Consider the following 22,568-nt stretch of genomic DNA (forward strand, 5'->3'; position numbering starts at 1 on the left):
ATCATGATGGACTTCTTGTCTCTCTCTGACCATCAAAGAAATTATTTGCTCTGGACCCTGAGGTGTTCTGCAGCACAAACCTGGTACTGAGCATGCTGGATTTCAGCTCTGAGTTTCAGCAAGGCATGAGCAACACTTCACTCAGTTAACCACAACACTAGAGCACCGGTGCTGTAACTGTATAACAAGTCTTAACTGGAGATTTGTGAACCAAATGATGAGTAACTCTCACCAGATCTACTCACCGTACCTTTAGATATTAAATTTGGGTTTTTTTTTTACACAAGGTCTGTGTGTGTGTTTGTATCAGCAAAGCTGCATATTATTAGCATGTAGTGTCACTAACTGTGATTTTAGTTTGTGCACAGTCAGAACCGATGCGACCTGCAGGTAGTAGTTCTGCGGTCAATAACTTCCTGTCTGTTTTGCTTACAGGAGCTGACGGAGGAAGGAGTGGGCTCTCCGATCCCTGAGCCCAGACACAGATCCCGACTTTTCCGCTCGCACTCGGAAAGCTCCGATGAAGTGTCAGAACTGGATCTGTCGCACGGCAAAAAGGATGCGTTTGTCCTGGAGGTGGAGAAATGTAGAAATGATGACCTGTGTGCTCATGTAAATCTGTAGGAAACTGAAACTGTTTTTTTTTGTTGTTTTTTTCTCCTAGATTGATGACACAGATGCTGTGGAGGACATCCACTCTCTCCTCATTGATGCATCTCCCCCCACAGGTTTGGCCCATTACTTTCTGTTTCAGTTGCATCTTGTCTCCACCCTCTCAGATTTAAAGTCATGTTTGTGTCTGTTCTGTTTTCCAGGTTTCTATACCTGCAACACTGAGACCATGCCTGGGATTTATAACTGGACTACGGCAGTACAGGTGAAGAGCAGTTTAAACCTATTTAAAGTGACCTAGTGATGATGCTATATCTGTTTTTGTAAGGTTACAAAATTTATTTTAATGTTATATTACAGATGTTTACATCGGTTAGGGTCCTGAGGTTGAGCAACGCCAACCTTTCTAACCAAAGCCTGAACAAGATCTTCACTGACCTCTGTGAGAATCTGCTGAAGGTAAACAACCTTTATTGATCTAGAAAAGGGGTCACCAACCCTTACAACCCTAAGAGCCATTTCTAACTCTGATCCAACTAACAAAGAATAGTTTACAGTTTTTTTTTATGTCTGATTTGTTTCAGAGTTTTTATTTCAAGTTACGCTCCAATATACCCTGCTGTCTTTGTCATCTCAACTTCACTGTAGCAGTGCCAGAAGAAGAGCTCATTCAGGTGAGATATTGAAGGCAATCTCTGGTTTATCAGAGGAAATGATCTCACTTACTTTAGTTTCCAAACAAAATTATTATGAATTTATTCTTCTTTTGATTAGGTTTCGGTGACAGCTGTCGCCATGACGTTTGACAAGGACCAGACTCAGGAGAGGTTTATTACCAAAGGTCTGTCTGATTAAGTGCAGCGTGCCTTGTGAAAGTACAAATGTCCCTTGAGTTTTTTATCGCTCTACAATCATTTTCATTTCATCCCACAAAGCTCTGAGGCTGAGAGGAGGTGAAGGGAGGGTATTTTAAATAAAATGCATGAAATAGCCCCCGGAACATGGATAAATCCAGGCGACATGTGGATAACGTTGTCCATTCTTGTCAGGTGGGATTGAGACCGAAGAGCAGCTGCAGTTTCCTCTGGAGTTGTGCGCTGACTCCTCATCCACCAACGCTCAACCTTCTTCCAAATTTTCAGGTATTATTTAGTTATGGTTTTTTTTGGTAGGGCTTGGGTGGGGTTTTGCTCTCTGAGCTCGTCATCTGCCTTCCTTCATTAACGCTTTAGGGACAGTCTCTCTATTCACCCCAGCTGCAAAACTCTGCCAAAGTCAGCTGGTTGTGGTTCATTCAACAGGTAAACAAACAGTAGCACCCCTCTGTGATTTGTTTGCTCCGTATACTAGATGGCAGCATTGAGGTTTGGTAGAAAATGTGCCAAAACTGTAAAACTTTGTGGTTTTTATTTACACCAAACGATCCAAGTGTCAAAATTGAGCTGCAGAGGTAGATTTTGTTGATCTTGAGTTGATGGTAAGAGGAAAAGAAAAAATACTGATCACTGATTGATGTCTACCAAGTACATGTTTCTGTTTATGTGTGTGTGTGTGTGGGCGTGCGTGTGTGTGCGCATGATAGGTGTCCCAGAAAATACCATTGTCTCACCCAGAGGTAAGCCACCACCTCGTTTCCTTTCTTCCCTTCTCCCCACCTCCCTGCTACCGAAACTACTACACTTGTCATGTTTTGACTTTTTATCCTTTTGTCTCGGACAATTTTCTTAAACCGCTCTCAAAAGCCTCATTCAGTTTTGTTCTTTTCTGTTTGTTTTTTGTGTCTTGTATGTTTTTTGTTCTCTTTTCTTCTTATTGTTGTTGTTGTGTATCTTCGGTTGTGGGTTGCGTGCGTGTGTATTTTTTGCGCGTGTGTGTTGTGTGTGCGTGTGTTTTCTCCAGCTGCCTCCGTTGATTACGGTTCCTTTGCAGACAGATGCAGCACCTGGCTAGAGCTGCTTAGGCTGAAAGCGCACACCATAAGACGAGGATCAGTTAAGACAAGTAGGAGGACACAGTCTCTAGCACACTCTGGTGATCATACCCACAAATACAGAACACAGTTTCACGAGCAGTCTCGCACATGCCGATTCACACTCACACACACACGCACCCCTCCATGCATGCCGGTGGGGAGAGACGTAGCATTTTTCAAATCAAAGTACTGGCTATTCAGATTAGTTTTACAAGCTCACGACCAGCCCCTTTCAGAGGGATCACAATCAGCAGCTTAGCTTGAAAATGCCTGTAGCCATGTGAACCTTTCATAATCCCAAGTGCAGTTATCTTTTTGCACACACTATGCAGCTTTTTCCCCCTTTTTGCACTCGTGTAAAATCTGCATGAAAACTTCCTTTGATTTCACTCCGCATTTGCATCAGCGAATCTTCTGAAGTTGAGGAAATGTGACACGCTTTATTGGAAAAACAGGTGCATCTCAGTAAATTATTATGTCATCCAAAAGGTACTTTAATTCAGTTATTTTGTTCAAAAGGTGAAAGCAATATATAATAAAAATCCATTACATACAGTTTTATATATCGGGCATTTTTTGTTAATTTTGATGACTAGAAATTACTTCTAATGAAAACCTAAAATTCAGGTTCTGTGACATACTTATTACATAAGTCCAGTAAAAAGTTAATTGCTTGACAATTTTCCCTTGAAAGTCATGGACAGCTTCCGCACACTTGCCTTGCATTTCTTGTAGAAAATGTAATTGATAGTGAAGGTGGTTGTTCAGAATGCTACAGTGAAAGAAAACAAGTGTTAGGGTTAGGGTTAAGAAAATTATTCTAGATATGTCAGTCTGTGGTAGCTCTTTTAGAACAGACTCCAGCTATTGTCTATAGATTTTTTTTTTCCTTCCCCAAACTCTTGAATGGACTTCCCTTTTCAATCCTTGTTGCTTATACATCACACTTTTACCTTCCATGTAACTTTCCATTAATATACCTAAATACTTCAGTCTAAAAATCCAGCTTATGACCTTTTGTGTTTGCACTTCTTATGAAGGAACCCTGTCTGCTGCTCAACTAATTCAACAGTCTTCTCCATGGTTACGTAGGCCATAACATAGTATTTTTATTGTTTGTCATATTCAAATTCGCTGAGTAACATTTTGAGTTTTCATGTCCTGCAAGCTAAAATCATCAAAATGAACAAAAATGTATACATTGCTATGTGTAATTAACCTATAATATGAGTCTAACCGAAATAAAACAACATTTTGATGACGTGTGTAATCTACTGAGATGTACCTGGAGGTGAAAACGTTTGACTCAATATTCTGAACAAATCATCATGGTAGGATGGGGGGGCAGTGCTTCTCTACAAGAGCTAGTTTGATTTTCAGTCCTGTGCACAGTGTGTGTAATGTTTGGCTCTGAAGGTTCCTGGTTTGACGGATGGAATCTTCATCAGGTAACTCTGCACTCCACAGTGAAGCACCTTTCACTCTCTGGTTTGTGTACATGTGCTCAGCTCAGCTTATAGCTGTCTCTGTCCGTTTCCATGTCTCAAGCCTCGTTCACAAATACCAAAGAATTAGAACAATTCTCTCATGATATTTCACTGTAAGCACTGTATTCACACCTGTAAACAGCTGTGCCCAGGTCTGTCTGTCTGTCTGCAGACATTTTCTGTCTGTCTTTATCTCAGTTGCATGACATGCACGGCAGCGCACACTTTCTGAGTGATTGTCTTGACGCTGAACAACGAACACTTACAAAGCTGCATTTAAAGTCATGACATAATAACAATGCAGGTGAGCTCAAAATTGTTCATACCCATGCAAAGTTGCGACTTGTTCTCTATTTATCACTTTGTTCTCCTGCACAGTTACAATTCCTTGAAAGATCTTTTGCACATACTCTACTTTTTGTCTTCTTCAGCATTTATTTCCAGCTTTCACAACCTTACTGCCAATGTTTTGTTCATTAGTTCTATTTATATTTTGGCCGGGTTAGAATTTGGACTAAAATTGTTGACTTCTTTAGCCACATGTGTTAGACGATTCTCCTGTTCAGTTTGACTACAGGTGAAGTTTCTCTTAAGAGAAATAAATACCTCCAAGGCAAGTTTAATGCATTTGTGGAGTTTTTGTCACCTGAATGGACTTGAAACACAGTGATCTTCACAAATCTTTGGTAAGGTAATATTTCCCAAACTAAACTGCACCAGCAAAAAAATAAAACTGTCACTCTAAACATATAGAAATACCTCTTAAGACCCCAGGGTACACCATGATATTTTTCTTTCAAAAAGAGCTTCAACCAATTGTTACTATGTAGGGTTTTGTTTTCAATTCAGAAATTGGATTTTGAGCCTGAAAGACTGAATGTTTGATGAAAAGTAATTTCATATAAATGAGGAATTTTCCATGGGTTTGAACATTTTCTGCTCTACCTTTGTATCAGTGTACATGCCCTGCTGTACAAACACTAACCCAGTTGCATTTTTGCATGACATCCCTCATTTGTGCATCAAAGTTCATATCTGCTTTTATATTTTCCATTGTCAAGTGGTTACTGGTGTCTCAGTTCCCTTCTTGTTCTCTTTTTTTTGCCCTCCTGTCTTCTCCTCCTGTGGTCTTTTCACATCCTTCTCCTGTACTTCTGCTTGGCCTTGTTCTCTCTCTCTGGACCTTCAGTCTCGTCTTTGGAGCACTGCAGTCCGCTGACGGAGGGACGCCCCCGCTCTCTGCGCTCCAGTCGCTCCTTTGGAGGCAGTTCTGTGACCATGGTGAAAATGACGCCACTCTCTTTCCTCCCTGGGACCCGAATCATTAAATACCTTGGAATCATCAACATGTTCTTCATCAGAGAGACCACATCCCTACGAGAGGTGTGGTTGAATCTACAGGACACCCTGTGCCCACTGGGTGTGCTTTTTGTTGCATGAAACTTGCTTGTTTTTCTGCAGGAAGGTGGAGTTAGCGGTTTCCTCCATTCGTTCATCGCTGAGGTGTTTGCGATGGTTCGAGCCCACGTAGCAGCTCTGGGTGGCAACGCAGTGGTGTCCTACAGCATGAAAGATTGCGTTTTAATGGAAAATCCCAACAAGAACCAGGTACCCACACAAAGACACTAATGCACATTTTTGCTTATATGCGGAAAACCGTAGTTCATACATGCCAGCTGTTCAGAGTACTGTATGCAAGCATATTAGAACAGTTTTATTTAAGGAGCATGTATGCTAGAAATGGAAATAAATGCGACCCTGAGATGATTGCGAAGAAAATTTTGGGGAAATTCAAAAGATGTGTACTACTGAGGTTACACAGCATTCATCTGTCCCCATTAATTAGGGGACAGAAAAATGTCACTGCTTGCAACAAACTGAGACATACTAGTGTGTAGCATTTTTTGTTGCATTAGCATGACGCCATGTTATACATTTGGTTTTAACCCCGCTTGCCCAACGAGAGTCCAACTGGCAGTGGAAAAGTTCTCCTGAATATGCCGGACTTAACCCCACAGTGGAAATGAGGCAATAGGGAGCCTAGCAATTTGCTGCTGTTGGTCACTCTGTTTGATCAACAATGAGCAACATTTTTGAGCACTACATATGTCCCTCTACTAACAAGCTTTATGGAGATGTTGATTTCATTTTAGATTTAGGACTTGGGCCTTGTTCACACTGTAAAAGCATTCAGACTCGCATTTTATGACCATGATGTCACTGCGCTTGATTGACCAGCAAACTGACCTGAACTAAACCCCACAATCAATCTATGGGATAGTGTGAAGATAAAGATGAGACACAGCAGCCCCAACAATCCTGGAGGGTTGAAAGCTGCTGGGGCTAAAAGTGGGCTACCTTAATAGAGACTGGTCTCCTTCATGCCACACTGCATTGATCCAGTACATAGTGCATAGAGAACCCTCACCAAGTAATGCATGCATATCCTCAACAGTACAGGAGCATGTTTTCAGTAGGTCATCTTAGCAATCCTTTTTTTTTTGTATGTTGGGAAAAAGATAAAAATTTCTTAACAGAAAATGATACATAAAATATTTCACTCTGTGTACAGACAATAGGTTTTACAATTTGAATTGTATTACAGAATAAAATACCTCTCTGAGTTGAATCCATATATTGCTGAGTCTATGTTTGATCCATTTTTTAGGCTCAGTGCCTCATTAACGTGAGCGGGGACGCGGTCATCTGCGTCAGGGAGACGGACCAGGAGCCCATGACCTCGATGACTAATATCGGACAGACTTGTGCCGCTGATGGAGCGACATGACTCTGAGACAGCTGATCCGATTCCACCAGCAGGAAACACTGTCAGAGTGAACACACTCTCTTTAAGTCTAGCCATCCAAATCTGTGTGAATTTATATTTGCCTTAAAATTCTCAAAGATCCAAAGGTGTGTAGATATAATATTCATAATATTCATAATAATACAATAATAATAAGGATAATGAGAATAAAAAACACTTACATGTGCTGAAAACAGTCTATTATCTGTAAACATATGCGTAATATCTTTTCATGTTTGAAAAGAAATTGATGTGGCTCTTATTGGTTGAAAATAACCGAAGGGGCGTCTAAATTAGAAGCTTTTCTTTTTACTAAAGCCGTCCGCACTGGGATTTGACCACAGCAACACTGTATCAGCCATCTCCTTGTGTTTTGCACACATGAGGCAGCTATAGTTAATTTGTCCGTCTGCAAACCACAGACTGAATTTCAGTGGCCAGGCTAAAAGGGATGCAAGCATTTACAAGCAAACCATTTATATGCAGTTAGATTCTTGCAGTGTTTTATGTAGCTTCTCATGCAAGTCAAGTGTTTCCATTTCAAAAGAGTTCTGCCTCTAAGGAAAATACAATCCAGCCTGCCATAGGCATTTGGAGCCAAGACTTTCAATATGCAGAGTAAACCCACAGCATGTTTTGTGTTCATGGGAAAGTTCTCCCCTTTTAATGTTGTCTAAATTTCTACTGGTATTGATAATTGTCACAGTATTGTTTTAATTTTTATTTCTTCAGCAAGTGTCAAAGAATAGTGTCACAAACTAGTTTTTTTTTTATTTGTTTGTTTGTTTGTTTAGAATGGGGCAAGTTACTTTGAATAACTAAAAGATATGTTTAGGTTAAAGGTGTAATATGCAAATATTTTAGTAGAATAAGAATTTCTTTGAGGGAAATCTGTTCCAGTGGCTAATTTGTGATTTTTAAGTTCTCATTTATTTTCAAATGTAAAAATCAGGTAGCAAAGAAAGCATGATTTTTATTTCTTTCTGGGTGGGCAATTTGGGATTTATATTAAAATAAATAAATAAAAAATGGGCAGTTGGGATCTAACAGATTACTTTCAAAGGAAAAATTCTGGGATCTAACTAAGGCATGAGGCTTGCAAATCTTAGATCATGTTCTCTATGTGTAGCACCTGTGTCAAATTTCACATTGCCAAGCTTCATCACCACTGCTTTGGCCCTCGTCATTTCAAGAGTCTCTCTGCTGATCTGTCCGGCATCTGGATAAGCATCTTCTAGAGTTGGTGCCACCTAAAAATAAACTCTGTAAATATTGTGTACAATCAGAGTTGTTTTTCTGTATTTTTATAGCGTCAAAGAATGAATTGTGATGCCTGTGGAGGGCATTCCTGATTTTAATCACTCTGTCAGAGATTTAAAGGTACTCCAATCTGTGTGATCAGTAGTTTTGTGATCATTTTTCTGTGTTGTGGCTAAAACTTGAATGTATATACATGGATGCTTTTGCTATTGGACTAGCAGCATGCAGAGCATCTCTTTATTGCCATGAATCTGTATGCTTGCCTGGTAAGTTGCACAATAAACTAATGTCAAACCAAATGTCAGTTTTCCTTAAGATGTATTGTTTTACAATTTTTATTACCATTTATCATCTCCACATTTTGTCACATAACTGCAAGCATTATTTGGATGTGATGAAAGGAATGGATGGATGTTACTGATGGTAATCTGAAAGGTGGGGCATGGATTTGTAGTCTGCTTCCCAGTCTTAATGCTTTGTAGAACCACCTTTCACTGAAGTTAACTGAACATTTTTTGAGTTAACTGTCTACTAGCTTTGCATTACACATCATCAGAATATACTTTATTGCTCCTCAAGGGGAAAATGCTTATTTGTTGACAAGCTATTCCAAAATGTTAAATATTAACAAATACAACCATAATTCATTTATTAAAAACATATACACCTAAGTGTGAATGTTGTCTCTTTGCAAAATAGCTCAAGCTCAAATCTATCTGTGAACGTTTGCATTGGGTTATTTTACAGAGAAGTTGACAGGAAATAGAGGCTGGAGGAGGTTGGCCACTATTAACCTTTATGTGTGCAGCACGTACTTTCAGTGTGACCTGACAGAGAAGCCGTCCATTTGGACTAAAAGGTATTGTAAAAATGTATAAAATAGTGTTCACTTTAACCACAAAAATATTTTGGTTTTTACACCTCATACATCTAGAATACATTACAGATTTTTTTTTTCTTGTTACATGTTCTGTTGTTTTTCCACGTTCTACATTTATACTAAATGAAGATTCCTAGATGTCTGCTGCAGTCCTCTGTTACTGTTTTTGAAAAGCTTATGAAAAGTAAGTAATAAACCACATTCTAACATCAAATAATATTTCCAAAGGGGCACGCGGTGGTTACCCATTTTACACAGGGGTACTTGAACGCAACATGTGTTTGAAAGGAGCAGCAGCGACACCTTGTGGCCGCTCAGGTGACTTCAGAAACTTTCCCGTTTAATACGTGTCCCCCGCTCGGCAAATCCCGCTTGCAGCTTCCTTCCTACTGCACAGAGTCAAGCGGCGTATGTGAAAGAAAGAACCTCGGTGGCCGGTGGTCAGACATGGGGGAAACTATCCTACCTCGGCGCCTGTTCCTCTGGTGCATGGCGCTCATCTACATGGTAGCTTTTGTTTCCCTCTACGTTCAGATACCAGGTGAGACTGAAAGAAGCCATCTTTCTCTCTCATTCTCCCTCTTCTCCATGGACCGCGTTAGCATTGTTAGCTGAAAAAACTTCTAGCTGAGGCTTCCTGTGCTGCTGTGTTTACGTGGTGAAGGAGCGCCTGGAAACTTCTGCTGTTCTGCGTACTGAGCTAACTTTATGAACTGCAGCGTCAAATCCAACCCGCTAGACAATATGGTCACATGCTGGATGTGTCTTTAAGCACGTCCATAACAACTTTTACTAAAAAAAAAAATGATTGCAGCATGTAGCTGAAGTTCCAGAAAGTTCCTCCTGACTCTAGATTTATATTCCATGTTCCATAATACAGTTTCAGCTCAATTGCAGACCTGCATGCTTCAGTTGCATGTATTGAGTTGGAAATATCAAATTCAAATGCAAAATCTGCACACATTGACATGGACAATAGAAAAGTTAGTCGCAGACTAATTAACATTCCTTGTATCCAGGTCTGTATGGGAATGATGGGCTGCTCCCTGCCCGCTGGCAGCTGCGGTACACTGGGAAGTCTCTCTTGGAACAGCTGCTGACCTCTCCCACCCTGCTGTGGCTGGGACCCCGCCTCGGCCTGGACACCCAGACGGCCATGGAGCTGCTGTGCCTCACTGGGGCCGCTCTGAGCCTGGCAGCCACGCTGCTGGAGCCTCTGAGGGACAGCCTGGTCTTCTTCTGCCTCTGGGCCTTGTACTTGTCTATGTACCAAGTGAGTTTGCGATGGCCTTAGCCTCCTTTCCTCTTTTCTCTGACACAGTATTTTTTAAATTTTCCTAAAAGTCTTTTCCTATTACAGGTAGGCCAGGTGTTCCTTTACTTCCAGTGGTAAGTGTTTTTGATATCGTTTGTGCATACACAAACTCAGCACAAATCAGAGATTGATGATGAAGCAAAAGGATTTATGTTTTTTCAAACTCAGTCAGATTGGATGTGGAATTATCTGGTTATTCCCTTTCAAGTCTCCCCATAAATCCTTAAATACATATAGATCTGGACTTTGACTAAGCCAATCTGACAAACACATGCTCTTATTAAATATGCTTCCCAGTTCTGGATCTATCTTGATGTTTGATGAACCTCTGCTCCACGCTCAAGTGTCTTTCAGCCTCTTACAGGTTTTCTTCCTGTATTGACCTGCATTAAGTTCCACCATTCCTCCCTTTAACCCTGACCTGCTTTCCTGTCTTTGTTTTTGGTTAAAAAAGTCAAGCTCTGTGTTGGTACTTCTCCACATCGAACGTTTTGTATATGTGCAAAAAAAATATGCGGTTTAGTTACTTGGCTGCAGTTTTCTTTTAATTAAGGATCCCAATTAAAAATACCACATGCCACATTCTTTACACTTCTAATATGTTGAAGCTTGTGATTGTAATGCACAAGCATTACCTCACATTAAGATGTGCAGACCAGTTCAGTTTTCATTTTCACACAGTCGCTACAAACAACAGTCGGACACTGCTTTGTCATTATAGTGATGTTTGGCTTTGCTGCTGTGCAACAGAACTGCAGATAACTCGCTCATGATGAGACCCTCTAGTCCCCTCTCTCTCTTTCTGCAACTTTTCCTGCTTCCTTTTGATGTTATCTTTTCCGCTCTGCAGGGACAACTTGCTGCTTGAGACCGGGTTCCTCTGTATCCTCGTGGCTCCCCTGACATTAATAAGGGGATCTCGAACCGTCAGAGATCACGATCCTGTGACCTTCTGGCTGATTCGCTGGCTGCTCTTCAGGCTGATGTTTGCCTCAGGAGTGGTGAAGCTCACCTCACGTTGTCCCACATGGTGGGGCCTCACAGGTACAAGTGTTGGTTGCACGAAACGCTGCGGGTGTTACCGGATTTCATTGGAAAATCTGTCTGATGGGTTATGTTTCTTGTGTCTGTGTTGAACAGCTCTGACATATCATTATGAAACTCAGTGCATCCCTACTCCACTGGCCTGGTTTGCCCACCAGTTGCCAGTCTGCTGGCAGAAGCTCAGCGTAGTGGGAACGTTCATTATAGAAATCCCTGTACCGTTTCTCTTCTTCAGTCCTTTGCGACGGCTGCGACTTGCCGCCTTTTATATGCAGGTGAGAAGAGAAGTTTGAAAGGGCATTCTTGAATGCTTTCTAAGAGTCCAGATATTCAATGATTGACTGTTCTTTAAGCTACTTTTGTTTCAGTCTTTGTTGCTAGTGCCTTATTAGTTGTTCATTTACTAATAAGGCAAAAATTAAATTTTTTCTTCTTCTTTTTTCTTTTTTGCTGAAAATTGGCCAGTTCCGATCACAAGCAGATTTCTCAATGCTTTTCTATTAAAAGCTACGTTTTGTTTGTAAATTGGATTGTTTTTGTTCTCTGTGTAGTTGCTTCTTCAGGTGCTGATCATTTTGTCCGGTAATTACAACTTTTTCAATCTGCTGACGGTGACCCTCTGTCTGTCCCTTCTGGATGACCGCCACGTCAACTTTTGGCTCCGCAAAGCAGACAAGTCTGGAGACGAGAACAACGGTACATGCTGGCAATTCACTTGCATTTCCTCCCATGGCTAACCTGCAAAGCAGTTTTTATTTTTTACACTTTGAGTAGATGTGGAACATTTTGAAAGAAAGAAAGAAAGCATTTCTTGTTGGTGGATTATCTGTCAGACTTGAAAATCTATAATTAAGTTTTCAATTTTTAGACAGGGATAATATAAGGTGAGTCTGGAAAAGTATGAAGTTTGCTTTCATTAGTTTACCTTTTATCACCACTATGCAAAAAAAAAATTATAAATGTTGAAATTATTGGTGTTGCTCCATGTTCAGTCACAAGCATAAATATGTCTGTACAAACATGTATTCATGTTTAGGAACAGCAATGATCATGATTGAAAAGTAGGGAGGAAGTACTGTTTATAACAGGACATGGAATTTGAATTTACAACCTATCTAACCTACCTTTAAAAATAGCTCAATTAATTGAGAACAAACTTATTCTAGGCTAAGACATTTCCTGTTCTGTATAAGAACAGAAAAATTAAGCATTGGCTTTCTACACTTTTTGATTTTTAGGACACAGAAAAAAAAAATCTAATAATGGCTAATAAATGTAGGGGATTTAACATTAATGTATATATTTGATTTGGTTCAAAACAACTTAATTGTGACATTTTACCCATTATATTGTGGTTTTTGACATATTAACTCACTGAAAACTACACAGGGATGCTGTCAGTTCCTGATTTAAAAAAAAATCAATATTTAGTTTACAGGGTTTTCCCCCAGAAAACTTTCTGTGCCCGGTGCTTGGGGCAGTAGGGCAGTCATCCAGCCGCCCGCCATGATCTTGAATTAAAAAATTATGAAAGTTGACAGAAAATTTGTAAATATCACTTGATAGTTTTGCATTACTGGAAGACTGTATGATTAATACCTAAACACCAACTATAAAGTCTTTAAAAAGGCAATAATTAGAAAAAAATAAGAAAAAAATCATAAATAAACAATGCTAAACCTGGTTTGAAGTGGTGGGGGCATAAGTAGTACATATATAATAGACTGTTGGAAACCCTGGTGTAGGATACTCCCGTCCAACAATTTTATTTATTTTGTTCCAGATGCCAATAACAGGACATATTATTCTATACTAAACTCCTAAACATGTTTGTCAAACCTACAGATAAGACTTAACTAGTGTTAAATCAACCTCTGACATCCTTTTTTTTTTTTCAAGATAATCAGAAATTGTAAAAAGCCTCTTGTTAGCAGAAACGCATTCATTCTACTTTCTTTATTTTTCTCTCCATAGACTCCAAGCTGTTGCTGTGGCTTTCTCGCTTAGTGGAGCTGCTAGTTTGGGCTCTCATGATCTTTGGAACAATTATCTGCTTCGACCTGCAGGTGGATTCAGCTAAGAACAGTGTCTCATCGCGCACAGGTCGGTAGCTCTGCTTCAGTTCCCAAGAAACGTTTGGAAAAATTGGCACTTCATTGCTTTTTATATTCATTTGACATTTGCAGCATTCACATACCACCAGTTTAACCAGTTTCTGAAGACTGTCACCATCCCCTGCATCTGGATCGGTGTCCTCTCGCTCACCTGGGAGTTGGTCACATCCATGTTCAGGTATGTAGCGTGTTCTCTGTTTTTGGATCCTTGTCATTCAAGTTGTTAATCCTACTTCAATGTGAATTCATGTGCAGGTGTGCGTGCATCTCTAGCTTCCTGAAGCGGTTTTGGGGGATGATCCAGTGGACGGTGTTTTCTGCTGCTGCTGTGTCGATGTTTGCAGTCAGTCTGGTGGGTGCTGGAAAATCAGAGTTGCAAGATTGATGGTTTACAAATGTCCAGCAGAATCTCACTGTAGTTTTCTCTCCTTTTGTTTTCAGGTGCCTTTTAGCTACATAGAGTATGACTCTCACTCCAGGTTGTGGCCGGGGGTGCGTCAGGCGTACGGACTGGTGGATCGCTACCAGCTAGTCAACTCCTACGGCTTGTTCAGAAGGATGACGGGAGTGGGTGGGAGGCCAGAAGTGGTCATTGAAGGGAGCAACGATGGGAACACATGGACGGTGAGGTGGCGGTTTAAACGGGATCTGTTCACAGTATGCGAGTTGTTTACATGATTCTGATTTGTCCTTGCAGGAAATTGAGTTCATGTACAAGCCAGGGAACGTCAGTGCGTCTCCCCCTGTGGTGACGCCACATCAGCCTCGCTTGGACTGGCAGATGTGGTTTGCAGCTTTGGGGCCTCAAACCCAGAGTCCTTGGTTCACTAGTCTGATGTACCGACTCCTGCAAGGCAAAAGAGAAGGTGCAAAACCCTTTTGAGTTTTTGACAAATGAAAACTAAAACAAATGGAGCAGTTGTTTTTTTTTAGTTTGAAACTGGGTCAGATCTGTATCTTCTTTCCCATGCTGTAGTTTTCATTCTCTGAAAGAAATCAGGGAATGAAAGCATGAATCCTGCATGAATCCACAGAAAGATGAAGCTGTTTTTTTCCTGAAATTGTGTTGAATTCCCTCTAAAATCAAGATTAAATCAGACTTTTTTTTTTATTTAGGAAACGCATTCAAAGGAACAAATGGTTCTCTTAAAGTTTTCCTTTTTCTCCTGCAGTGATTGAACTGATCCAGACGGATGTATCCAAGTATCCATTTCATGAGGAGCCGCCTACCTACCTGCGAGCTCACCGCTATAGATACTGGTTTACTGAACCAAAGGCCGATGGGTCAGTGCTCACCGTTTCTCCACCAGCACTGAAACACTACAACCACATTTTGATGTGCAGCTTCTTGCAACACTAATTAAACTCCTTGAGCCTTTTCCCATTTCCTAAGTTATGGAAAGTTTTTTTTTTTTAAGTCTGTCACCCTTAACTTGGGCTTTTAAAATCTGGATTTTATGTGATAGACCAACACAAAGTAGCACATCATTGGGAAGCGAAATAAAAATGAAAAATGTTTTCCAAGCATTTTCACAAGTTTGGGATTCCTAAGGAATTTTTTAGTAGTTTCTGGATCTGACTTCATTCCAGACTTTATTCCTTATTGTTTGTTTGTCCCTTCCTTGTGCCACATCCCCATTTTATAGTATCTGGATCCTTATGTAAACCCTACCTGCAGCGGAAATAACTGTATTTTTTTAATGCAATGGACTTAAATGACTGGGAAGTTGATGTTAGAAAGGTAGAACATTTTTGACTTGGACAATTGTAAAACTTTGTCCCAATTTGAATTCAGCCCCTTTATTCATGAGTTGTGTTGGTTTTTCACATAAAATGCATTGACATTTGTGTTTGTAATTTTATAAGTCTTTTTTGATTGCACAATTGTAGAAATCTAAAAAAAAAAAAAAAAACTTATTTTCCTCAGATATTTTGCATAAATGTCGTGTCTGAAAGTGCAAAAGCTTAAATTGTAAATCAAGACTTATTTTGAGAAGTCTTTTGTGGGAAAAACATTAGGAAATCAGAAACGTAATCTTTGCCTCAAACGTGTAAATCAGAATAATGAAGATTGATCCATGTTTGGATCAATGCAGATCTTTTCCAGAGCGCTGGTGGAGGAGAGTCTATGATGAGGAGTTCTATCCCAGAGTGCACTTGGGCAACACCTTCTTGGAGGGCATGCTCACCCAGTTTGGACTAAAGGTAAATCTGTCCATAAATGGTGACGATCACTGGATAATGACAAACTATGATGGCTTCCCTACTTTTCTTTCTGTGAGAGAGACAAAAGCCTTTGAAGGTGAGGCTAATTTTTATGATTTTTCTTTTTTATATGTTCTGCAGGACAAGTCGGCTTCACGTCGGGTTTCCAACACCTCTGTTGCCCAAGCGGTGAGGAGGGTGCGTGCTCAGGTCAGAGGCGTTCCTGCCCACACTCTCATCTGGACTCTCATTGCCTGTAGCGCCACCTTCTGTCTGCTCCAGGGTTTGCGTGGCAAGAACAGGCATACAGAGCAGACTGCAGTCACCAATAAGGCGGCTGAGAAGGTGGACGATCTCAACGAGGGTGGAGATGAAAGCTTGTCAGATCATTCAGAGGAAAAACAGGCAAAGGAGGATGAGAGTGAAAAGAACACTGACGATGAAGAGGAGGAGGAAAATGAGCAAAAGTCAGTCAGTGAAAATGATGATGAGGAAGAGTTGGTGAAGAAAGATGAGAGTCATGATGAAAGTTTTTAGAGACGTTTCAGACTTTGATCACCACCTGCCTTAAAAAAAAAAAAAGCCAGAGGACATTTCTGCTTCTTCATCAGCCACAGTTTCTTCTGCCTCCACTTTACTTCAGTGATATTTCTAATGCTGAGGAAGAAAGAAAATATTCTTGGTTGCTGAAACCAGGAAATGGAAATCAAAGTATTGAGCTCAGGTTTGTTTTTTTTCAAGGGAGTAAATGTATATCACTGCTGTTTTCTGTGTTTTTGCACTTGCTACTCTGTCTTTCTCTGTGTACTGAATCATGTCCAGCACTTTTTGCTTTTTGTAAATTATTAGAAATGAAACGCCACAGGAGAAATTGCAGTAGGTTTTATATAGATTTTTTTTAACTTGTCAAAATACAATAAAACAAAAAAATGTTTGTACATGCATCTATTAATTTCAAGCATTATGTGAGACTTAAGGATTCCTGTGGTTCATGTCGCAGAGATGGAAGTTTCCAGAATCAAAAGGTGATAACCAAAAAAGCACCAAGTCCAGCTTAAGTGTTGATAAAACATTGAGTTATTCATATTTACATTTTATAGTCATGTAGCTGATTTTTGATGTCGCTGCTGCTGCTGGTTCACCACTGCAGCACTCTGGGACAGTATTTATCGATCAGAGACTGGTAGTAAGGCCTCAGCTCGTCTACGTTGGGTAAATCTGTGGTTTTTGTGTACAGATCGAATTTGCTGCAGAGACAGAATTGAGAGTTAGGTCTCACTAGTCAAATGAGAGGGTGTTTCTGACAGAGGAATATACCCACTTGAATTCTTTGACCCAGGGCAGCATCTGCAGGTCTTTGTCGTTGCACAGGTGGGTGTAATCTCCGTGAGAGTGCCAGGGGTAAAAGGAATGGAATCGAATCATGTACAGCCCCTGTGGACAAACACAAAAAAAGCATTACCTTGAATCAAGACCTTGGAACCTGCCTGCCAACTTCATTTAATGATTCACGCACCTCCTCTGGGATGGAGCAGTTGTTGAACTTTGAGACTCTGTAGAGATACTCTAAAGGAAGAAAGAACAATGTAAATGCAGAAACATGACATATATTTCACTTCACACTTAGCATTTCTGAAGTTTGACCCCAGACAGCAAACTATGTCCAGATTCAGTGAGGGTGAGGACTTTTAATATTTCCTTCCCAGCAATGTAGTTTTATTTAAAAAAAAATTGCTCCTGGCTACAGCTGCTGTTTTGGCAAGCATCACCATATATTACTAGCATAAAAAACAACAGTTTTTTACTAGGATACAAAACAGTCTGTCTAAGCAGACTGTTCTCTGTCTCCTTAGAGAACAATCTAAGCAGTTCTCTGCAATATTTTTTTACAGCATTTAATGATTTTGCAGTATATCATTTAGCTCTGATTCAGTAAAGCATTCTATTAGGGTAACTATAGCTTTTCTTACCATCATGGCCCCAGGACATCAGCACTTTGTCAAGGCCACAGTTGGGTTCATAGATCCCGTATTCAGTCCTAAAGAAAAACGAAGAAACTGATGCTGAATCTTATTTCCTCCACTCTCCCTCAGTCTTAGTGTTATTTTGTGTTGCTAAGAGGATGTCACAGTTGCTCCTGTGATGATGAGTGTTTGAAGTGTGTTAAATGCACATCCTGTATTGTCCACAGTATACACCAGTGTCCATTCCATTTTGTTTTGTTTCCCGATTCTGTTTTACTCACAACTTCTATAATGCAAGAACCGCCTCTGGATATGACTGTTAATCATTGCTATTGTTCTAACAAAGACCCAGTTGACAATCACACAATTAAAAAAGTTGAACATAGTTGTACTGGAAAATACCATTGAGCACGTGATATGATTGTACTGTTTATATTTAATCTGTGGAAAATAATATTTTCACATATTTAATTCCTATTTAAGCAGTAAGAATTTAATCTGAGAAAACTTACTTGTATTTTGGGTTTTTCTCATCTGGGTTGTCCTGGAAGGTGCTGTCTCTGAACACTATGGACTTTTGAAACTTGCAACCCACAGGGAATGTGTCTCCTACTACAGCCCACTAAAACACACACACACACACAGTTACCTGGCACAAAATGATTTTTTCAATGTGTATGCTCAATAAGGAAGAATATTAACTTTACTGTACAGTACTGACTTTTTCTTTCTTTTTTTTATTTAGGGCCCAAACCTTTTGTGTGTTGTTTGACATTTTATATGAAAGTAGTGCATAATTGTGGAAAGAAAGATTTTCAATGATCGTTTCCAGAATTATAATTGGCCTCTTGGTAGCTTCTCCTTCCCTGGAATGTCTTGGTAGGTTTCTTGTTGTCGCTGTCTTTTCATTTTATGATGTTGGACTGAAAAATGTTTTATGAAATGTCAAAGACTTGGTTACGCTAACTCTGCCTTGGTCTTCTTGGTCTTCTCCACAACATTATCCCAAACCTGTCTGCTGTGTTTCTTGGTCTTCATTTTGCTGTTTGTTCACTGGTGTGTTCTAATAAACCTCTGAGGTCTTCACTAACAGCTGTGTTTATACTATTATTAACATGGGGGGCCTTTGTTTTTACTAACTAGTTGACTGTTGAAAGCAATTGAATTGGATTTTATTAAGGAATATTTAGTTAAAGGGAGCTCAGAATTGGCATGACACCTTTTTATTATTTGCAATAAAACTTTGAAAATAAGTGTTGTTACCCCCTCCAATGTTTCAGTTTCCTTACACTTTATAATCATCCATCACAAAAAATTTCTGTTAAAATACAGGGAAGTTTGGGGTTGTAATGTGACAAAATGTGGAGAACTTTCTTTTAATTAACTTAGATGAATTCAAATAAACTCCAATTTACGTAGACAGCAAGTTTGATCGATGTAAATATACAAGTCACAATATAATGCAGATATCTTAAAGTGATATAGTCAAAAGTCATACCTGCGGCTCATCCCACAGGGCCAAGATTTTCCCAACATCATGGATCAGCCCCACTAGCTGGAACCAGTCTGAGGTGATACAGGGCAATCTGTAAGCTTTGTACTAGTCTATAAGGTGTAATTGTTTTCCATCAGCATCTCACTTTAGAAGGTACCTTTGTCTGGGTGTTCTTTGCGGATGCCCTCAGCAGTCTGGAAGGCGTGGAAGGAGTTGGGAAAGTCGACGTCTGGATCAGACTCGTCCACCAGCTGGTCCAGAGACATGATGGCGTCCATCATTCCCATCTGAGAGTGGTTGCAGTGGGTCCATTCAGCGTGCTGTAGAGAGTGCAGTATGACTACCGGTAAGGCTTTTCTTTTTACATCTACTGTATATCTAGGTTTGTAACTTGCAGGAAATGCTGCTGAAACAAAATAAGTTTGAAATAGGAAACAACTGAATAATTAATTGTTGCTGTTTGTCCCTGTTTGTTTCACCTTTTGCTGGACGAAGTCCACCGTCTGGTTGGTGTGCATCACACTGTATGTTTTAAAGACTCTGTTGAAGAGACTTCCATCCTGAAAAGAAAGGAAACAATTCCTCAGTATACAGTAGTTCATAACACCGACGCACCATCATCCATAGCAATATCAGGGATTGAAAAGCCTGGAGAAAAGAGAAGGTCCTCTTTGACACTAAAGGGCAATTTTTGAAAAAAAAAAACAAACATTGGGCAATTTTATTAAGTAATGTAATATTATTGTTTTAACATTTACATCAACAGGTAAATTGAAACTCCTCATCAATAGAAAATCTCGTTTTGTCAGAAATCAGAAATGTATAAAAATACACATACACAAATGTTTATGAGAAAGTTAAGTTTTTAGATTTTTTAAAAAAATACTTGGGTAAATTTCCGGAACGAATGGACATTTTTATGTTTGTACTTCACAACAATATAATATTCAACAGGAGGTTTAAGAAAATTAAACAATTCCAAAATGATGTATGAGCCTTACAGTCTATACCTGTAGCTGACAGTTTCAAACCATATTTATAAAATCTTTAATGTGTTTTTCCTATTTTTTTAACTAATTGCTAAACCATTTTTTAATTTAGATCCCATAATTTAAACACATATGAAATTCACATTGGTTCTCTCTGGACATCTATAAAAGGCAAACTCTTAATCTGCACTGTTCGTGTCTGTTTCATTGAACGTCTGTTGCAGATTTGAATGCTTTGGCACCAACAAAAAGATTATTTGTAGTTCAACTGTAGTACTGCATGCTTGTTTTTGAAATATAAAAAGCTGCATCAGCGCTTTCTGATTTTTGTAATATTTTCCATATCTTAGATTAAATTTAAAGATAATCTTTAACTTTGATTCCACAACATCATATTTTCTCACTTCCTCATAAAAAATGCAAGTTGGATTTTTGGTTTTGAACAAAAATTTGTATTACAGCATTCTTAACTAGATCTAGGTCAACATAATTCTGTGTTTTAAAGAACCTAACTTACTAATGTATTTACTTTCTATGCACAGTCAATATTACAAATATATTATTACTAAGCAAAAAATGTAAAAATGTAATATTTTTTAATGAATGTGGTTTTAAACAGCTGTCCCTGTGACCTTACAATTATAAACCAAAGGATGGATAAATAGTCGTTATAAGCTAAAGAAAAGCTCAAACTCACCACAAAGTTTCTGTATTCTTCTTTCTCCTTGGAGTTTTCTAAGTTTGGCCGATATGCCAGGGATGGATCCGGTCCCTACATGTAAAATAACAAATAGATATTTTTTAGCCCATAACTATCCCAGAAGGTGTTTTTAGATACATAAAAATAATACTTACAATGTCGACCACCCTCATGACTAATGGATGAGCAGTAATCACAATGGATGTGTTCAGGTCTGCTGGTCCTCTGGAGACTTGCCTGCTTGCTCATATATATCCTCCTGGTTCCGACTGCACAGTGTCTGACCTATCAATTTCTTTATAAAACCTGCATGAAGTGTACACCCATGTCCAGTCACAATTTAACCAACCCTTACCTCACGGGGTACTTTGTGTGTTGAACGTTGGCCTTGTTTATGTGTTCAACACAACGTCCATCACAGGAAGTGTTTTTTTTTTTTTTTAGAGGAATCAGCAGAGTATGTGTTTGGACACATGTGGAATGAATCAGCAATTTTTGGATGTACATATTAGTTGTATTAATATAATTGTTTTGATTCTACATTTGAATCAGTTGAGTAGAGTCTGCTTATCAGAATCGGCTCAGTCTGCAGTCAAATAATAAAAAAATCGACTGAGATGACACAGGGCCTCTTCTTTTCTCAAGAGTATAATTTCTGGGTATTGACCCAATTGCGCACAGAGAGAGCTCTGACGACATTTCTCTGTATCAGAGGTCCTCGTTATCTTGGTCAGCTGTTTTAAATGCAATATGCACAGAGATAACGTGGACTAAATAGTTCAAACAGGAGGTAGTCAATGACCCACTGTGTTTGTATTTTGTTGTCTGCTCCTTATAGTCAAGGACCGCAAACATCCTTTTTGCCTCCAGTCCATATTGGTCAACAGCAGCTTCCAGCAGCTCAGACACTAAAAAAAAATGCTTAGACAGGTGTGAGGAACGTTGTCATGGTTAATTGATGTAATCTACATGGACACACCTGCTGGTGCTCTGCTCCTTTGTTTGGGGTCAGATCAGATGTACATACAGCAAATATTTGATGTTTGCTTGAATTTTGTGTTTTACCTGCTCCAGATAAACACGTGCTGTTTGTGGGGTCATAGTGAGCTGGAGCCTGTCCCTGCAGACACAGACAGGGTGCATTGAGGACAGGTTATCACTTCAACACAGGGCCAACACACACACAAATTCACCCCGACACACTCACCCATTCATACTCTAGACCCAGAGAGAAAAACTTATGCATGCAGACAGATGGACCTGCAAAGTCTCTGTGAGGTGACAGAATTCTTCACTTTATAGTCTTGCAAATAATAAATAATTTATTCAAAATTTTCCATTTATGCTCTGATTGTGTGTTAAGATTTGTTGCTATCCTGAAGGGTCTTTTGTAACCTCTAACAGATTTTCTTCTAGGATTGCTCTGTTGGCCATCAACAGTGACCAACTTCGCAGTTGGTCAGAAAACTTAATTTCCAACCCTTACCCCATGATGTAAGGGTTGGTCTCTGAAGAGCATCCCCACAGCATCATGCTTCCATCTCTGTGTTTCCTGGGCAGTGTTGTCTCCTGGATGATGTGCAGCGTTAGCTTTTAGTCTCACATAGCATTTCATGTGTAGGTCAAAAAGTTCTGCTCTTGCTACATAGATTGAGGCAAACTGCATATGGAAATTATTTATAAATTCTTTAAATAATAAAACACATAATCCTTTCATAAAGACCA

The 22,568-nt window shown here is 39.5% G+C and overlaps 3 protein-coding genes across 15 annotated transcripts in view; 2 read left to right on the forward strand and 1 right to left on the reverse strand.

The window, feature by feature from the left end:
- The window catches only part of c2cd5 (C2 calcium dependent domain containing 5), a 30,629-nt gene extending 22,193 nt beyond the window's left edge, over positions 1–8,436 (forward strand). For 7 of the 11 annotated variants that reach the window (XM_023351606.1, XM_023351624.1, XM_023351642.1 and 4 more), the window contains 12 exons: positions 436–576; positions 665–728; positions 816–877; positions 973–1,071; positions 1,197–1,286; positions 1,387–1,453; positions 1,662–1,754; positions 2,195–2,227; positions 2,512–2,643; positions 5,261–5,454; positions 5,533–5,679; positions 6,740–8,436. In XM_023351606.1, coding sequence (XP_023207374.1) covers positions 436–576; positions 665–728; positions 816–877; positions 973–1,071; positions 1,197–1,286; positions 1,387–1,453; positions 1,662–1,754; positions 2,195–2,227; positions 2,512–2,643; positions 5,261–5,454; positions 5,533–5,679; positions 6,740–6,859 — 1,242 coding nt within the window. In that variant the 3' untranslated portion in view covers positions 6,860–8,436. The remainder of the gene's footprint in view (positions 1–435; positions 577–664; positions 729–815; positions 878–972; positions 1,072–1,196; positions 1,287–1,386; positions 1,454–1,661; positions 1,755–2,194; positions 2,228–2,511; positions 2,644–5,260; positions 5,455–5,532; positions 5,680–6,739) is intronic. The other 4 variants (XM_023351587.1, XM_023351594.1, XM_023351617.1 and 1 more) reach the window with 4 other exon arrangements.
- An 896-nt stretch (positions 8,437–9,332) lies between these two features.
- On the forward strand, positions 9,333–16,315 carry lmf2 (lipase maturation factor 2). 2 transcript variants are annotated; one of them, XM_005802044.2, is made up of 14 exons: positions 9,336–9,558; positions 10,037–10,290; positions 10,378–10,406; positions 11,183–11,376; positions 11,473–11,651; positions 11,928–12,072; positions 13,351–13,479; positions 13,563–13,668; positions 13,746–13,842; positions 13,932–14,114; positions 14,188–14,356; positions 14,663–14,774; positions 15,587–15,695; positions 15,837–16,315. In XM_005802044.2, the coding sequence occupies exons 1-14, from the start codon at positions 9,465–9,467 to the stop codon at positions 16,230–16,232; spliced, it is 2,196 nt and encodes a 731-aa protein (XP_005802101.1). In that variant the 5' UTR covers positions 9,336–9,464; the 3' UTR covers positions 16,233–16,315. The 2 variants fall into 2 exon arrangements, with proteins under 2 accessions (XP_023207464.1, XP_005802101.1); XM_023351696.1 differs by having other exon boundaries at positions 9,333–9,558; positions 15,587–16,315.
- On the reverse strand, positions 14,248–21,150 carry miox (myo-inositol oxygenase). Of its 2 annotated transcripts, XM_023351797.1 has the most exons (11): positions 20,999–21,150; positions 20,841–20,915; positions 19,634–19,714; positions 19,312–19,474; positions 19,158–19,225; positions 18,172–18,281; positions 17,666–17,733; positions 17,212–17,261; positions 17,017–17,129; positions 16,787–16,942; positions 14,248–14,337 (listed from the first exon to the last, which is right to left on the reverse strand). In XM_023351797.1, the coding sequence occupies exons 1-10, from the start codon at positions 21,014–21,016 to the stop codon at positions 16,834–16,836; spliced, it is 855 nt and encodes a 284-aa protein (XP_023207565.1). In that variant the 5' UTR covers positions 21,017–21,150; the 3' UTR covers positions 14,248–14,337; positions 16,787–16,833. The 2 variants fall into 2 exon arrangements, with proteins under 2 accessions (XP_023207565.1, XP_005802062.1); XM_005802005.3 differs by lacking the exon at positions 14,248–14,337 and having other exon boundaries at positions 16,563–16,942.
- Between the last annotated feature and the right edge of the window lie 1,418 nt (positions 21,151–22,568).

The sequence above is a fragment of the Xiphophorus maculatus genome, chromosome 2, assembly GCF_002775205.1.
Source record: "Xiphophorus maculatus strain JP 163 A chromosome 2, X_maculatus-5.0-male, whole genome shotgun sequence".
NCBI lineage: Eukaryota > Metazoa > Chordata > Actinopteri > Cyprinodontiformes > Poeciliidae > Xiphophorus > Xiphophorus maculatus.

Excerpts from the sequence above, each read along its gene's own strand:
- miox (XM_023351797.1), bottom strand. Across the intron at positions 19,715-20,840 it reads AAGAATACAGAAACTTTGTG|GATGGAAGTCTCTTCAACAG; the intron begins GTGAGTTTGAGC and ends CTTTCTTTTCAG. Across the intron at positions 17,734-18,171 it reads GAGAAAAACCCAAAATACAA|GACTGAATACGGGATCTATG; the intron begins GTAAGTTTTCTC and ends GTTTTTCTTTAG.
- lmf2 (XM_023351696.1), top strand. The coding sequence starts at position 9,465 with ATGGGGGAAACTATCCTACCTCGGCGCCTGTTCCTCTGGTGCATGGCG. Across the intron at positions 11,377-11,472 it reads CACATGGTGGGGCCTCACAG|CTCTGACATATCATTATGAA; the intron begins GTACAAGTGTTG and ends TGTGTTGAACAG. Across the intron at positions 14,775-15,586 it reads ACTGAACCAAAGGCCGATGG|ATCTTTTCCAGAGCGCTGGT; the intron begins GTCAGTGCTCAC and ends GGATCAATGCAG.